We start from the raw sequence: 18745 nt of genomic DNA, 5'->3' as shown, positions 1-18745 counted from the left end.
GAAATGGTTAATTAGAAGGCAAAAACTCTTAATCAATTCATGGTGATCTTCTTTAAGATGAACAAAAACCTCAACTCCATCACCATCTTTCCTGTCAATGAAGACAAAGAGGTTCTTGAAGATCAAGGTTGGGGAACTAATCGAGTAAGGTTTTCTCCACCCAATATTGATGTCGTAGATCGGCATTTGACGGAGGCCGATAAAGGAGGAAAGGATGAGCTCACTCGTAAAGGATTGAGTTGCTATCTTCTTTATGGAGTCCAGGAATTTATAGCTTTCTTGAATCCTTTTGGGATAATATTTGTCGATCTTCTCGATTTCTTCCCTCTCTTGCTTTTACAAGATCATAACATTACTTATCGTCAAGAATATTTTTCGAGGGAACTGCAAATGTAGTTCGGTAATAGTTTTTGAATTCATAATCAATATCAAGTGGATCAAATCTTGAGTGTATGTTTACAGAGCAACATACTAAGAATATCCTTTTTTCTGATTATGAGTTTTCATTAAACCAACTGTCTTGAAACCTATCTTGAAATAAATTTTTTTTGGGAGGATAATGAACAACTAGAACAAGTAATCTAATCTTATAAAATTTACAATGTGTTCTTAGAATAACCTTTTTCCATCTACCATACTAAAAAATGTTACTAAAAATTGTCTAACAAGATAGGTCAATTTAGCGGCCTATAAATGCTTAAACCACAATACTCAACAAATACTACGGCGTACAAAATTATATATAAAATATAATGAGATTTGAAGGTATAATTTTCTATGTTTTTTTATAGACTACATGTATATCTATTGGTTTTGGGTTATATCTTACGAGAGAAAGCGTATTCTTTCAATAAGACATTGTAGTACATTAAAGAAAAATACACTCTCTTGTCAAGAATTGTTGTAATTTTTTTAAAAATAGATGATTATGCTTCAAGATCTTTATCAAACAGTCTGCGTTCAATTCTTTCATGAGGCATGTTTACCTTTTGATCCAACACACATTTATCAAACAACAACTTTTTTAATGGTTGTCAAACAGTGATTCAACCACAAATCGAATCATATTTTTATTGGGTTTTTAAATTTTGTTTCAATGGACAAACTAAATCAAGAATTAAAATAGCATATAACATGACATTATTCCAATACATTAAAGTTACAAATTCAAATCCATACACAACACCCAAATATACAAGAGTTAATACTCAATGAAATTATTAATTAGAAGGCAACTTGGCATACTTGAGGAACTCTTCGTCCATTTCAAACTTATTCATGTGCTCTTGCTTGAGATGAACATAAATATCAACTCCATCACCATCTTTTTTGTCAATGAAGACAAAGAGATTCTTGAACATCAATGCTGGGGAGCCGATCCAAGCGGGTTTGCCCCACCCAAAATCAGCATCATAAATAGGCATCCGACAGAGGCTAGTGAAGGAGCAAGAGATAAGTTCACCGGTAGAGAATTGTGCGGCCGTCTTCTTCATGGAGTCGAGAAATTTCGAACCTTGTTGAAGCCTTTTTAGATATTCTTTGTCGATCTTCCCAATTTCATCCCTTGCCTGCTTCACAAGATCGTAACAGTAAGTGTCATTGAGAATATTCTCAGCGGGAACTGCAAACGTGGTTCGATAATAGTTTCCAAATGCGTAATCCACAACCGGCGGGTCGAGCCTTGATCGTATGTTTACAGAGTGACATACTAGGAATATGTTCTTCTCCAATTCCGTGGACCTTCCATTCTCCAACTCTGAACTAGAAACCTATCAATATATAATGGGAAATTAATCAATTTTAATTTCATCCTTGTTATGAGACACAAAGACATTGAAGTTGTTGTTTTATTATCTAAAACTTGTAAGGTAGAGTGAGCTCATACTACGGCTTTAATGGCGGCAATAAAACGACCATAGATGAAGGCAGACAAGGCTTCAACTCTCGTAGGCCGCCTTTGGCTTTCCATGGCAGAGCACTCTGCATATTTAGCTCTAATACTTTCAACATTCCCACCATCAATTTCATACCGTCTCGCCACTCTTTGTCTAAAAATACTCGTCCTCGTGTTGTAAAGCCCGGTCTTCGTCGGCGGAAATAGCTCCGCCGAGGACAAATGAGCCCGCACCACCTCCTTCTCCCCCCGGCAATATGCCGCCCACTCATTAACCACAATGAACAAAGACAGAGCATCGCTAATCTTATGAGAAACACAGATCCCAACAGCAACGCCGCCGCATTCGAACACATTCAACTGAACCCCCATTGAGACTTCGTCAAGCTGGTCCAATTCGAACGGAAGAAATTTGTTTAATTCAGAAGGAAACGGCGTGTTCATTACACCGGACATTCGGCAGTTGATTTTGGTTTCAATGAAAGGGACACCGTCGTCGTTGCAGTCTACGAAAAACTCGTCGTAGTTTACTTTACCAGCGAGAGGGTAGTAATGGGTCAAGACATGGGAGAGGGATTTTTTCAGGTGGTCGGAGATTTCTGCGGGGGTGGCAGAGCCGCCAGCGGGGTAGAAATAGACCATTGGGTTGTAGACATCGACGGTGACTTGGTCGAGGAAGGATAAACTGTAACGGCGGAGATGCTCCGGCGTTGGGGAAGAGGGTTTGATTATTGCTTTAGAAACGATTTCGATTTGGACGGCCATTATTGATTGAAATTTGAAAAGTGAAAGAAGAACGCGAAGAAGATAGACGCCGGGGAGGGGAGGGGAAGGGGTGAAAAACGAAGCTCTGTTTTGGATTCAAATTTATGGACAATGAGGACATAAAATTGAGTGGAAGTCAAATAGAGAAGACAACACGTCATCATTATAATATATATTAACAATGTTTGTAAGTTAATTAACTTGTTAAGCAAACAAAAATATTTCTATTTACTATTTACTATTACATAAACTTTCTTATTCCTATGATTGATTCTTAATACAAACAATAATTATAGAACCAATGAAAACTTAGTTGAATTATATATGTATTAATGTAGCATTTTGTTTAAGAGTAATTCAACTTTGGGTATGTTTTTTTCTTTATTTAATTGTTTGTTGAATAAGTTGGGTATGGATTGGGTTGTCCTTTCTCATTCACCTACTATTGTACTAAGTTGTAAAAATATTTGCCCCCAAAGTATAATTTAAAATTCAAATTTAAACTCCACCCTTATCAATTTAGTTTAATTATATTAAATTACATTATGTTGAAAAAATTATATTACTAAAAGAAATTAAAAAGGAGTACGTTGTTTTTTAATATACGATTCCTCGGTGAAAATGTGACAATAATGTTTATCATAAATTAGATAATACTATACAAAAAGATTTCGGATTTAAAAAATTAAAAGAATTATAAACTAAAGCTTTTTTATTTTATAAAAATAATTTAAGTAGATATTAATTTTTTAAAATCTCCGTCAATATTTAAGTTTTGTTTTAATTTTCTTAAAAATAAGTTTTGATTTTTCAAAAATATCTTTCAAGGGGCACTTTATGAGATCTTAGATTTGAATTTCTTTTTTTTATTCAAATTTTAGAAAAATTTACTTTCTTTTTGACATGGTTAAGTGAAAACCAGATTTGTTGCTTATCGAAACTATTTTAACTTAAATTATAGAGATAAATCTTTTTTGTTTTGATATCTATACGTACATAACATGAAACGAAATAGATAGCAAAACCTTTTAAATATCTTTTAACGTGAACTCATCTTGAACTTGAAATCTTTCTTCTTCTTTTTTTTTTTCTTTTTTCAATTTTAGTTTCTTTTAACATGGTGTGAGATTTGTTTTCTTAAAAAAATCATTTCAACGTGAATTATATAGACAAAAAATTTCTTCAAATCTATATTCACATGACGTGAAACCAAAATAGGGGCAAAATGGAAAACAAAGGTTTTTTTCCTCAACGACCGATGTTTTAGATAGTATAGATGTATGTGGTAGGGTGTGTGTGTATATATATATATTGTGTCACGGTGATTATAATATATTATTACTAAAAGAATTTTTGTTATTGTTGTCGTTATTGATAAGACTTTTATTTCAACTTATTATCTATCGTAAATAGAAAGTGAATCTGTAAATTCCAAAAATAATAATAATAAAAAAAGGTAAATAGATAAATAAAGAAATCAATTTATTTCATTCAACACACGTATTTATTAAACAATAATTTAATGACAAAACAGAACTTGACCTTACAGTATAATTGTCCGTAACAATTTCACAAACCAACCTTGCTCTTATTGGTTTCTTTGTCTTGTTTCAAGAGACAAATGAAATCGAGAACTAATTTAAAAGTAGATAATATGACAACATGTACTCCTCCACATTTAAGTTAGATATTCAAATATAATTCGTGCAATATTCAAATACTAATCGTACTAATAACATATTAAACAACAAAATGATTAATTAGAAGGCAACTTCGCGTACTTGAGAAACTCTTCATCTATTTCAAACTTTTTCATGTGCTCTTCGGTGAGATGAACATAAATCTCAATTCCATCGCCATCTTTCTTGTCAATGAAGACAAAAAGGTTCTTGAAAAGCAAGGCTGGGGAGCTTATCCAGTCGGGTTGTCCCCATCCAAAATCGATGTCGTAGATCGGCATCCGACAAAGGCTAGTGAAGGAGCAAGAGACGAGTTCGCCAGTGAAGAATTGGGAGGCAGTCTTTTTCATGGATTCGATGAATTTCGAGCTTTCTTGAAGCCTTTTAAGATAATCTTTGTTGATCTTCCCAATTTCTTCCCTCACTTGCTTCACAAGATCGTAACAGTACTCGTCGTTAAGAATCTCCTCTGAAGGAGGTGCAAATGTGGTTCGATAATAGTTTCCAAATGCATAATCAGGAACTGGTGGGTCAAGTCTTGAACGTATGTTTACGGAGTGACATACTAAGAATATCTTTTTCTCTGTTTCCGAGCTTCCATTTTCCAAGCGTTCCTTTGAAACCTATCATAATTGAAAAAACTAACTCAATTTTCTAATTAAACTTGTAATCATTCAGTCCATGAACTTTGATAAAGTCTAAAAGGATGTTACCGCTTTAATGGCGGCAATAAAACGGCTATAGATGAAAGTAGACAAAGCCTCAACTCTCGAAGGTCGCCTTTGGTTTTCCATGGCAGGACACTCTGCATATTTAGCTCTAATGGTTTCAACGTTTGCTGCATCAATATGATACCGTCTCCCTACTCTCTGTCTAAAAATACTCGTCCTCGTGTTGTGAACCTTCGTCTTCGTCGGTGGAAACACCTCGGCCGACGACAAATGAGCTCGCAATGCCTCCTTCTCTCCTCGACAATACGCCGCCCACCCATTAACCACAATGAAAAAAGACAGAGCATCACTAATCTTATGAGAAACACAGATTCCAACAGCAACGCCGCCGCATTCGAACACATTCAACTGAACCCCCATTGAAACATCGTCAAGCTTGTCCAATTCAAATGGAAGCAATCTGTTCAATTCGGAAGGAAATGGCGTGTTCATTACATCAGAAAGCGGGCAGTTGACTCTGGTTTCAATGAAGGGGACACCATCGTCGTTGCAGTCAATGAAAAACTCATCGTAGTTGAGTCTACCGGCGAGAGGGTAGTAATGGGTCAAGACGTCGGAGAGGGATGTTTTTAGGCGGTCGGCTATTTCTGCAGGGGTGGTGGTGGAGCCGGCGACAAAGAAATAGACCATTGGGTTGTAGACATCGACGGTGACTTGATCGAGGAAAGATAAACTGTAACGACGAAGGTGGTCCGGCGTCGGAGAAGAGGGTTTGATTGTTTCTTTTGAAACGATTTGGATTTGGAATGCCATGATTGATTGAAATCTGGAGAGTGAAAGAATAATAACAATAATAATAATAATAATAATGTAAAGAAGATAAACTCAAAGGAAGGGGTTGAAAATGAAGCTCTGTTTTGGATCCAAATTTATGAAGAAGTGCATGAAACTAAGTCAAAGTAAAATGGAGAAGATGACACCTCATCATATAAATAATATAATGCCAATTCTATTTAATTCTTTGTTGAATCGGTTATAATATATACATATATTTATAAGTATATGTATATGTATATGTATGTATATGTGCATTGCAATTGTTGTTTCCCACTCACCTACTCCTTCTAACAATGATTGACACCAAACTATAATTTGATATAAATGATGATTTAAAATTCATTTTTTATTTTACTTTTTTGTTCTCACCTCAACTAATGTCACGTAACAAATCGTCTACCCCTACAACATTTAAATGTCAAGTAAATTCGTAAAAAGTTAATTCCTAAGTATTTATTGAGATTATGTCTCTCTTCTTACTATTAGGTCAATCCATGATAGTTTATTTTTTATGCGTGATTTGTAAGTATACTGTTGTTGTTGTTATTGTTATTATTATTACAATAATAGTCAGGTGTTTTCGCATCTTTAGTTTAATTAAGTTGAAGGTAATTATATAATCGGAGGTTGATAATTTTAATACGTTAATTAAGTTTATATATATTTTTGTTGGACGAATATTAATTTGTAGCATTAAACCTTAACTTGAAATTTTTTGGTATATGGTAGAAATGAAAATGTATGTTTTTCAATTTTTTTTTTTATTTTCAATGATATTTGGCAACTTTTATTTAGATTTTTGGAAAGCTGACATTGAAGTAAAGTTTTGTATTTGATTAAAAAAACTACAATTATACGGCTCAAAATTTAAATTAAAAGAAAAAACACACACACACACACAACTTGAAGATTAAACTAAACAAATTCAACTTTGTACATTACGTGTGACAAATTATGATTTTCATTTCCCTTTTCCTTTTCTAATTAAAATTCCATGCAACTTCGACACTTTACCTACAAATTAAGTTAGCTCAAGTTTTAAATTAAATTAAATTAAATAGCTAAACTCATTTATTCTCACATAAACCTCCTCAATGGTAGCTTAAGCCACCTTGAATCACTATAATTAATGAAACGAGAATCGTATTTTGTAATGTAATGTAATCTTAAATTTATGTTTGATTCGAACATTTTAAGGTTAATTTGTAATATACAATTTATTTCGTTTCGATAATTTTTAATCTTTTTTTTTTTTTATGTTTTTTTTTACTTTATTTCCGTCTTATATTGTTTCCAATTTTTAATACACATATGATTTTCGGTAATCCTAATTAAGGGTTGTTTATAATTAAACCATTTTAATTTTTTTTCTTAATAATAATTTCGATCATTGTTTTTAGTTTTTGTTTCTTATGAAATCAATGACATAAACTATTTTTGAGACAAATATTGTTATTTTTTTTTCTAATCAATTATGGAAAAAAAATATTTTAATAATTTTATTTTCTAATTAAATCAAAAATTTTACTCCCAAACTATAATTGGTGAAAAAAAAATCGAATTTTAAAATTTGCACTAAAACTACTTGTATTTAAATATAATATAAAATGTTGATTACATCTAATTTATTGAGAAAATACGTAATTTTAATTTATAGTTACAAATGAATGTAAATAATATGTAATTTACAATCAATTGAAAAAAAAATATGATAATATTACTGTCAATTTGTTTATATCAAACGGATTATTAAAAGGACCAAACGTAATAAAGATTATCTAAAACTGTAATATCCACGTCTTATTGAATACTATTTTAAAAATTTCTAATTGGCTACGATAAACATTATTTTAAAACTCCCAATTTACTATAGTATTTATTATTTGGTATAAATTTTACGATTTGACATTATTCTTATTTACTATAATGTTTACTATTTTTTTATTAAATTAAAATAGTTTACTCAAAACATATATTATTATAACCTAAACTAAAATAATCTAAGCTATTTTAATCGAACATCACTTAATTAAATGGCTTCTATTGTTGTTAACAGTAAATTTCTACTAAAAAAAGTCAATGATTAATAACTTGTTCCTTTTGAGTTTAATTAATTGATTGATTAATTTATAATTAAATTAAAATATTATGTATAGAAAACATAACAATGTGTATATTAATAATAATAAATATATAATTAGAGAGAGAGAGAGAGAGATTGGAAGTGTTTTTGTTTGAACATTTCCAATTGCTTTGTGATTGGGATTAAATCAATTTTATGTTGCAATCTTGATATAGTTCCATAGCATATCTTTGATATGAAGAGTATTAACTTAAAACAAATCTTCCAACTTGTACCCAGAAATCAAAGCCTAATCAATTATTTATTTATTACAGGGGAGACTTTTTCAACCCCATTATAATATAATCAAATTTAGCCTCTTCATATCTATAATCTAATCTAGCGTAACTAAATTAATTAAAATGTGTATTATTTGATTTTTGTGAATGTCTCAATTTCATGTGTTGTTATTGTTATTTTAAGATATTTTTATGTGAAAAATAGTTATGATAACGCGACGATATACGATAAAAGTCAATTGATTGTAATTGTGTATGCTTAAAAAAAATGTAATGAATTTAAGTAGCAAATTTAATATTTGTCATTTATGAATATTGACTTAATTACCACCAACTCTTTTAAATTATATATATATATATATATCACAAAGAGATGTCGATGATTTTACTCATTCTCTCCATTTGTTATGTTTAATTTGAGTTTAATAATATTATTAATGTGATCGTGTATGTTATTTACTTTTAAATCTTTTAGTTAGGTCGAGAAAAAAAGATAAATTTCTCTACTTAAACATCTTGATGGAGGTGCCTATGTAAAGATATAGTTTCAAAGTTGGTTCTTTCGGCTTAACTCGTTAAGTAACTTTTTTCTAAGAAGACTTAAACAAACTCTAAAAGAATATTGAGGTAAAGAAACAAAATCACTTATCACGATCATTACCGTGGATAAGATATGTTATTACTTTAATTGAAAATCACCTAATTCAAAGATCTTGACTAATTTTATTATTTTATATAACGTGAGATGTTTTTTTTTTTTTTTTTATAGGTAATCACAATAAAGTTATTTAAATATTTTAACTAATCTACAAAGAGACCACATGGAGTTGGAAATTCAACCCTCTAAAAATTTAAAATCTAGTCAATGATAGCATATACATCTTAATCAACATAATTAAGTATAGCACAATAATGATAGTATATGAAAAAATAATAAATGATATCGATATCGATATTTCATTTATTATTTACTTCTTCAACGTTTACTTTCAACTATTTTTCAATTCGTCTACTAAATATCTATTGAATGATCTTTCTTCGAGTTTGCTTTCCAAAAAAGAGGGAGAAAAAGTATGGTGTCAATAAGTTAATATTACAATTTAAAAAAGAAAAGTCAATGTTCTAAAACTCTTAATTGAGAGGAAACTAATGTTTATATATATATATATATATATTTTGTTATTAGCTGTGATTGATTATATATATATAATTAAAATGGGATGCAAAGTTTCTCATAATTAATACAAAGATTTTGTGGTAGTGGAAGACATTTCCGATTCAAAATCTCTATGAACATATTTAATTTAATTTAATTTAATTTAGTAACAGATAATTCTTTTTTTGTTACTTGAATTATAAAATATGTCATTTTCTTTTGGGATAGTTGCAAATGTAGCAATTATATTCAAAATAATTAAGAATATAGCAACATTTAAATAAAATATAGCAATGGAAATAGTTTAGTAATGGAAATATAGCAATGGAAATAGTTCAGTAAAACTACCAATTTGAGACGGAATCGTTGCCTTTGACTCTCCCATTTCTTGTGCGTAAAGTAACCGCAATCTCCTTTCTCCAACTCTCCTCCAGACCCACTCGAACCGTTCATCCACGAAGAACAGCCGCCGGAAACCCAAGGAAGACACGTAGTCCTCCCTCGGCGCTTAACCGCTACTGCTACTTTTCGAACCTCGACGGCTTCTTCCGGTGACTGTTTTTTTACGTGACCAGTTTAACGTTTGAGAAATTTCCTTTGGTTAAAAGAACTGCAAGAAACAAGAGAGGATAAGTTGTTCTAATTTCAAGATTTCGAACTCTTCCTTACTTAATTGATCAAGCTAGATTTAAAGTCCTAAACATATATTCTAATACAAGAACATAAAGAAATGCATAAAGTTTGAGAGAGAACACTTTATAAAAAATTTCACTCAAAGTTCAAATCGTGTTGTTCAATCTTATTTATGTTTTGTGAAATGACACAATATTTAGTTTTATATCATTTCAACCCATTCTAATAAATGAAAATATAAGTATATAATCCTCTTGCTAACTCTTCAAGTTTATCGAAAAGCTTAACTCGAATGTAACTCATTTTCTATGTTAGCTAATCAATGTCAATTATTTGTTTTTTTGGGCATTTTCTTCGCTTTTCCATACTAAAGGGACTTTAGTTTTGTTTTACCCACTCCTAATGCTTTTAAATATGTAGGATTAAGCTTATTATTTATTCAGAAACGTTCCAGCAAGGCCATTGTAGCCGTTCAAAGTTTTCTTATGGAAAGCTATGTAAGTTCTACCATTCTCTCATCTCACATTCAACTTTTGATTTCCTAATTGTACTTTTTTAAAGTTGATTCTATGGTTCAGCAAAATCTTCAAACCTATTATTTGGCCATTTGTTGCGTTGTAGACATAGCATTTTTGTACAAATCGAAGTAATTGTTAGATGGTATAACATTAAATTTAGGTCAATTAGTAACCAACAAAGTGTCTATATTTTCTCTCCAACTAATATTAATTTCCACTCATTCTATGAGTCTTATCTTCTACTTGTTTCAAGTTCGGATGGGAGAGTGTTTGATATAATATAATATTAAATTTACTTCCGTCCATCGACTTAAACTTTTGGATCAATCGAGGATTTAACACGAGTCATTTTGTCTATTGAGTTATTCTTTTGTTTGTGTTTAATTTTTTAGAAGTCCTACAAAGTTAATCCTTCTGGGTCCTAGGATATGTCAAAGTTTAAGCGGACCATGACAGCCTGATTTTAGCATTGACGATTTGCGAATGGAGCTTCATATTCCATGGAGAAGAAGCTAAAGACGTCCTGATCAACGCCTTTCAAGAAAACATGTTCGTGGTATCGTAGCATTTAATAGTTGAAAGAAACACAATGAATTTGTGCATGCTTCTTGTTTTTCTTTGTTTTTTTTTTTACTTGTATGTTAACGCAGACTTTCCTGTCATAAGAACTATGAAGAGAAGCTCCAAGCTAAGCCTTTTGTCATGGGCGTGTGTATGAGGATGAACTACAAGGAATATTATTTAGTGATCTTGAAGTGGTTGGTCACCAAAGTTCAAATGCTATACACTTCAACCGTGATGGAATTTTATTTCTTCTTTTGAAGCTTCATTTGTTTTTATTTAGTGAATATTTGTATGTATAATCTTCCTCACATATGTTTTCCTAGGTGGAATTTAAAATGAAAATATGTTTTGTTTTGTCTAATTTTATTTAACTTTTAAGGACTCGTTCATGTTTTTGAAGTTTTCTTCATGTGATGTGCAAAATTATTATACGCTACTATATATATTTTTGATTTAAACTATCACTACAAGGAATCACCACTTCAAGCACAAGCTGATTTGAAGCAGGACGTGGATTTAGTGGAAAGTTGTTTAGATCATCTAAAATATGATCGTCTGCTTAATACAAAGGTGTTTTTGGGAGTATATAAATTTACATTATTTCTTTTGTTGACGCATTTTTTAGCATCTCTAAGTATATGAATGCGACATACGTTTCATTCCTCTTGATATTTCTTTTGTCCATCCCTCATGTCACGTATCAACATTATATTTTCTCAATTAGTTTGTCCTTTTGCTTTAGTTTTTACTTGCTTGAGTAGAAAAAACTTTGAGAGAGAAGCTATTGTATAGTAATCATCTTGATATTGATCAATAATGATATAAATGTGTGTCAAAATCCCCCAGGTGATTTTTAGCATGAATGTGACAAAAGCTTTTCTGTTTTGTACAAAAATGATATATTTGAAAAGGTTTCCGACTCTTTTTCTCTCTTTTTCCATTCTATTTCGATGTTTTCATCTTCATTTCTCTTTATCCAAAATATAGATCAGATATTCATGTGACTTATCGTGTTTGGTTTACCAACTTACTTGCTATCATGATTTCTTCTAACGTCGAACCTTTTGGGCCAATCTCATGGCAGGTAGCATGGTTCAAGCTTCAAAGAGTGCTTAGACTTTAGAGCAGGAGAGACTACAAAAACTTATGTGTAGCATGGTTCGAGCCTCAAAGAGTGCTTTGACTCTGACTCTAGAGCAGGAGAGACTACAGAAACTTAGGGAGGGGTAAAGGAGGGGAACCAAGGATTGAGATTGAGTTCAAATAAGGTGTGACATTAACAAATTAATAATTTGAAAGCTTATTATCTTGTCAGTTCTATTTGCAACAAATTTTGCCAGACGTGGATAATGTATATTTCATTTTTACGTGGAATGCAACTTACGGGTTAGGTTAGGATATCATAGTTAACATTGGTTAGGCTTCCATGTGATTGAATGTATCTCTTAACCTTTCTTTTCTTATACCCATCTAAGAATTATTTCACTTCTATTAATTAAACGTAGAAAAATTTCGTTCTACGACTTATATGTACCTATCTTTTCATTTGATTTCAGGATTTTAGCACCCATGAAAAGCATATTGCTAGGATAATTAAACAAATAGGGGGGATAGAAGAGAATGTCAGGTATGAGAGTTCTTAAACTTTACATCTGAAAAGAAGTTCTTTGGTTTTCATATGGCTATCTTGCAATTGAAACTGTTTTGATACAGCACTTCTGTTTTTCATGTGCACTTCTCTTTGCAACTGGGGAAGCTTCTTTGTTAGCATTTATTTAGTTACAAATGCGCTGTCCTGTCACCTATAGCTTTGGTCTGCTAAATGTTTAGGATGCTGAATTTAGATCCCCACCTTTGTCTTTAGGCTTCATAATGTTATTGCTGTTGTTGTTTATATATATTTTTCATGAATGGTATGATATTAGTTCAATGTTTAAATGTAATATTTCACGTTAGTTTAGTTTATATGTGAACAATAACGTGTCGCGGATAGTGTCGTCATGTTTAGTTCTTTCAAAAATTTGCTTGTTTTTTTCATCATTTTGTACTTGAGACTTTTTTAATACAATTACTATTTATCATGCATGCTAATGCAAGCAAACTTTAAGAGTCAGGTTCCAAGTGCTATGGTTCTTTTTCTTGTAGAGCTCCATGGAGTTTGCATTTATTCGGTTCGGAAGCACATAGAATATCTCTAACCTTATTCTATATGGTAATACCCTAAGTTTCAGTGTTCTGTCTCCTCCTTCTTGGTGGCAGTTTACTATGTCATTGAATACAATCTTGATTGACTGATTCTTATTATTTTAAATTTTAACCTTTTGCCATAGGCTGCATTTGAGTCCAACGAGTCATATCATAAAACTACTGGATTTTGAGAAGACAACGGAAAAAATATGGAGAGTGATGAGAATTATTCGATGTCAATTATCAAGTTGTTTGTACTCTCGAACTAAACTCTAGATATTGTTATTCGTAGTTCCATTCATATTATGTTTTACATGTATTTATAAAAGATGTTGGAGATATCTACGAATGTTCCAACTTTACATAGACATTCTTTAATGAAAAAAGAAAATTTCAGCAATACTCAAAGGCTGTACTCCAGAAATTGTGTATAAACTTGTAACGAACTTTGTTTAATGACAGTGATGAATTTTGTCTAAAGGAAAAACTTTTGCTTTGTCGATGATAAACATGTTTGAAAGATTTATGCATCAGCATAAAAACCAAATGTGTGCACATTTATAAAAGAAATTTTTTAAAAAATGAATAAACTAAATGATAAGTTTAACATGATCTCCGTACTTGAAAGTTACCGCAAATATAAAAAAGGAGTGTGCGACATTCGGTCAGAGTCTAAACAAACTTTGATTGTTGAGGAGTGCAAACTAATCCTCGGTTTTACTTTTTAAGATCTTTGGTTTTATTTTTTAAAATTATTTTAGAAAAATTGTCAAATTTAATTTTTCCAAACCGAGTTGGTTTGTTTGTTTGTTTGTTTCTTTTTTTTCTTTTTTTTTTTTTTTTTACCTATCATACTCACTCATGTGGTAATTTTATTTTCTGAATTTTTAATTAAAATAAACCACTCAATTTGATTTAATTTATTAAAATTCCAATATTTTATACCCAGAAGTTTGAAAATATATTAGAAAGACCTATTCAACATAAAATTATTTAAAAAGTATAGTCTAAATTCAAATATATTATTAGGCACAAATTTATAAATTTATAGAATAACCTGTATAGTTTAACCTTTCTTTTTTTCAAATGGCAGGAAGTAATTGATTAAAATAGCGAGTAATTTAATTACTCAAAGTAAGTTTAATTCAATAATAATTTGCATGTATTTCATTGGAGATTCCAATCTTTATCTCCGTAATTGTTATATTAAAAAATCTATCATGAAAACTTAAAAGATTTAGTTGATAAAACCATAGCGTTGGATAATGTTTATCTAAACAAACAAAACATAATAAATGATATGTATATATATTTTAATTAGATTTTCGATCCAAGATTTTAATCGGAACAATCTTCAAATAGATATTTTCTCTTTTAATTATTATTAATAAATCATCGATCTTAAGTTTTGCTAATTAAAAATAGAAAATATCCACGTGAAGGCCATTATTTCAATTAAAATCTTGAATCGACAATTATATCAATTTAAACATATCAATCTCTTATGTTTTGTTTAGATAAATATTATTTAAGATTATATAGTTTTTTATCAAGTAAACTCTTAGGTTTTCATGATCAAATTAATTTACGGAGTGTTTGGATTACATTTTCAACTATTTAATTTTTAAAGATAAGTTATTTTGAAAAAAATTAAAGTGTTTGAAAACTTCAAAATAGTTTTTTAAGTGTATTTTAAACAATTTTTTTTCAAGAAAAAGCTTAAACAAAAATGAATTCTTCACAAACATTTTTTTATTAAGTCAACCCAAACGAATTGTTTGAATAATGATAATAATAATAAAGTTAGGTTTAAGATGTATGATGAAGGTCAACTTTGGTGTCAAATCCTTTACTATAGTGTTCTTGAAAACCAATAAATCATAGATAACAAAAGTCTAAGACATTATTTTTCTTTTCGAAGAAGTTTGGATATTAATCTTAGCCGCCATCCTCTTCGAAGAAAGATTATTCAATCAATTCTCTTTAAAATTTTCTTTTAGAATAATCGCGTTTATAGATGAGAGATTGAACATTTGCTTTTTAAAGAGAAGGATCATGTCAATTATTATTGAACGAAAGTTCATTTCGATATTATTCAATGAATATCTCTATTGCATATAACTCATTGTTCTTAATACCTATTGGAGATTCAAAGTTATTTTTACAAATTCTCTCGTGTTTCTATTATTAGTTACATTGTTACGTATATGAATAATTTCTTGTAAGAAAGTCTAACGTGGTTGGGAAGTTCTCTTAATTTTCCTTTCAACAATTATATCAAATATACATATTATTATTAAATTCGAGAGAAACCTAATTCATTAGATTATGGTAGTTTTATTTTAAAAAAAAATTAGTTGTCTTAATTTATTGGTTTATAAATGTTGGGAATGATTTTGGATGGAAGAGTACAATTGACATTTTTTATACAAGCCACGATTAAGGTGGTTGGCTCTCGTGGGTGGTCAAGACCTTTGCTGGGGTTGACTTGAGCTCGGCCCAAGTCCGTGGCTGACTCTTGCCAAATGCCCAATGCGGCATATTCTAGGCATGCAGCCTCAATCCAATATTACACTTGAAGTCCAATATATAGTATGAGGAAAATCATTGTCGAGGTCAAGGTTGACCCCTTAAGGCACGCCATGACCCATTCAACTTGAAAGATAATCTATATATCTCATCTAGGATTAGGAGATAATTTTCTAAATTCTATTTGGCCAAAGATAAACCTATATCAAATCCTTTATAATTAATAGAGACCTTATCTCCATATGTGGTAGCTTAAACTTCTCACTTCTTCTCTATTTTTTCCTAAGTTACAAATACAACCGTTGTTGTCACGTGGAGGAGGGTTAAGTACGGTTTTTTGGGCAAAAATTTGACATCAAGAATGAAGATTAAAATTAAAGAAAAAAGAATACATTTTTAGTCAACTTAATGTTTTATTTAACTTTTAAAACAGACTATTAGTTTTATATAATATTATCGAGTAATTAACTTGCTTGCTTAATTCAGTATAACATAGATTTACAAAATAAATAGACAACCAAGAATACAATTGAGGAACATAAACCCTAATTATTTTTTTTTTAACATCGACAATGAACGAAGACAACAAATAGTTTAGATATGGAAAGTCGGGCTGCCGGAGAAGAAAAAGACGAAGAAAGAGTACTCCAATATGTCATTAAAGCCCTTTAGCATCTATTCTTTCCGCCGATCATCAAAGCCCTTTAGCATCGATCATCTTAACCCTAAGCTAACTCATTCTATTTCATCTTTTTTTAGTATCCCTACTCCTAAGGGAAGTTGAATATTTTACAATTTCCATTAAAAAAGAGATGTCTTAAGCCACTAGATGATAGAGATTGGAGAAGATGGAGATGGGGTAAAAAAAGTTGTTTAATCGTATATATCTATATATACATATACATATACATATACACATATATATACATACACACACACACATATATATATATTAAATAATTGGCATACCAAAAGATTCATATATAACAAAAATGATCAAGAAGTATTAGTATCATTATTAGTTAGCTTAGTGCTCGATCTATCTTTTAGCTTCCTCTAAACCTACGTTAACGTCCCTATTCCTTGCGATATTTTTTTAGATTGTTTTTATTGAATGATAAAAGTCCACAATCTACAAATTTTTTGAATACCCCACAAATTAAACATGTAATTGTATATAATTTAGTTCATTTATAATTTATTTGGGATTGTTTGATTATTATAATAAGTGGCTATTGTAGATTAATGTTGATCATAAGAGTTTGAATTATATCATATTATAACAAATGGAAACTATAATTAACTTATTCTACTTAAGGTAAGTTGAAGGTCCAAAACTTTTTTTTTAATGTAACAACTGTGTATAGGGGATTGAACTTTCAACCTCTAAAAACGTGGTCATGCCAAGATCAAAATCCTATAAAAATAAGATGTCTCGTTTGGTTCAAAGTTTTATGAATGTCTGAAATTACAAGATGACTAAAAATTAAATGTTCGAGAATATAATGTTTGGGAATGAAAAAAAAAAAAACTGTTTTATTTTGGTTGTACATAAAAATGATATCAAGACTTTATGAAAAAAAAATTATTTTGTATTTAATTTATGAATTTAAAATTGACAATTGAAATTTTTCTCTCTTTGATTTTGTTTGAATTTAGGGCAAAATTTATATTCATTGATATGTACATTTAATGCATTGTTAGTTTCCGTTAACATTAATGTCTTTTTCGAGCTATGAGTTTCCCAATGTCATCAACTTTGTGTAGAATATATAATTATAAAACTTTAAAGTATTTAAACTTTCAAAAATATTTTCCAACTATTAAAAAGTTTAAAAAATAATGTTAAAAATTTTAAAAGTATTTTTATTGATCGAAATTTTACGTCAATTTTCTCGGTAATTATGATTTTGATCTAAATATAAAATTTTAAAAATTTTCGTAAAAATTTTAAAATAAAAATTTCTCCTTAAAATATACTAAAACAATAACTAGTCAACTAAAAAAAGTATTTAACTATTAATACATTAAACTTTTGAAAATATCCTTAAACTAAAAGAAAATTTTGAACAATTCCTTGTTGTTATATAGCAGAAGCCATAATTGTTGTACTTTTCTAATATTTTTTTTCTTTTTTCTCCACTCTTTTCTTCAATACAAATAAATAAATTTATGTAATTTAGTAACATATACTAATTCTAATAAAAATAAAAAGAATAATAGAAGTACTAAGAGATTTTAGGACTTAAGTGCTCTAACGAACTTTTGTACGTTAGTGTGTTAAAAGGGAATTTCTCAAAATATTTAAACTTCGTAGAAAAATCAAATGTAATGAAATTTGTATTTTAGTTAATCGAGTGTAACTACTTTTTGAAAAAAATCCCGTGTGTCAATAGTCAAATATTTTTCTTTAACTAATTATATTGTTTTAGTATGTCTTAGAAGAGAAGTTTTTATTTTAGAATTTTGTGAGTAGAATTTTACGTTTTAACTTAAATTTTTCATTTTTATTTTGGAGCTAAGAAATTTGGTGTAAATTTTGGGTGAATGAGAGTATATTTTAACTTTTATTAACTGTAAAGATATTTTTTAAACAAAACTTTAACTATTTTCCTCGAAATGATATTTTTGAACTATTTTTAAAAGTTGAACAGCAATTTTAGAAACTTTTGAAAACTTTTTGGATATTTTTTACCCAAACTATTTTTATAATTTAGCTTATAAGATAGAGATGAATTATATTTTGGATGGGTATACATCCACCATAATTTCAATTTAATTTCCACAAATTCAAAAAGTCTCTTATCATCATTTAATAATTTAAAATCGAATAAATTTGTCTCATTGAAAAATTAGATAAAAAAAAAATATGGTTGCATTATATTTTTCGTGGCTATACCCTCCACCATAATTTCACTTTAATTTCTACAAAATTAATAGTTTCATTATCA

At 29.7% G+C, this 18745-nt stretch overlaps 2 protein-coding genes and 1 long non-coding RNA gene across 3 annotated transcripts; 1 reads left to right on the top strand and 2 right to left on the bottom strand.

Moving 5' to 3' along the window:
- Window positions 1-1055: 1055 nt before the first annotated feature.
- Window positions 1056-2718, bottom strand: LOC103488921 (stemmadenine O-acetyltransferase-like). The gene is made up of 2 exons (XM_008447872.3): window positions 1886-2718; window positions 1056-1769 (listed from the first exon to the last, which is right to left on the bottom strand). Exons 1-2 carry the CDS (start codon window positions 2657-2659, stop codon window positions 1221-1223), a joined length of 1323 nt encoding a protein of 440 aa, XP_008446094.1. The 5' UTR covers window positions 2660-2718; the 3' UTR covers window positions 1056-1220.
- A 1402-nt stretch (window positions 2719-4120) lies between these two features.
- Window positions 4121-6023, bottom strand: LOC103488922 (stemmadenine O-acetyltransferase-like). The gene is made up of 2 exons (XM_008447873.3): window positions 5052-6023; window positions 4121-4961 (listed from the first exon to the last, which is right to left on the bottom strand). The coding sequence occupies exons 1-2, from the start codon at window positions 5820-5822 to the stop codon at window positions 4416-4418; spliced, it is 1317 nt and encodes a 438-aa protein (XP_008446095.1). The 5' UTR covers window positions 5823-6023; the 3' UTR covers window positions 4121-4415.
- Window positions 6024-11503: 5480 nt separating this feature from the next.
- Window positions 11504-13721, top strand: LOC103488923 (uncharacterized). Its single transcript, XR_537556.3, has 5 exons — window positions 11504-11648; window positions 12163-12346; window positions 12635-12705; window positions 13193-13290; window positions 13409-13721. It is a non-coding gene; the product is annotated as an uncharacterized LOC103488923 (long non-coding RNA).
- Window positions 13722-18745: the final 5024 nt, after the last annotated feature.

This window comes from Cucumis melo, chromosome 10 (genome assembly GCF_025177605.1).
Source record: "Cucumis melo cultivar AY chromosome 10, USDA_Cmelo_AY_1.0, whole genome shotgun sequence".
Taxonomy (NCBI): Eukaryota; Viridiplantae; Streptophyta; class Magnoliopsida; order Cucurbitales; family Cucurbitaceae; genus Cucumis; species Cucumis melo.
Note: the sequence above shows the minus strand (reverse complement) of the source record. Positions and strands in the feature narration are given on the sequence as shown.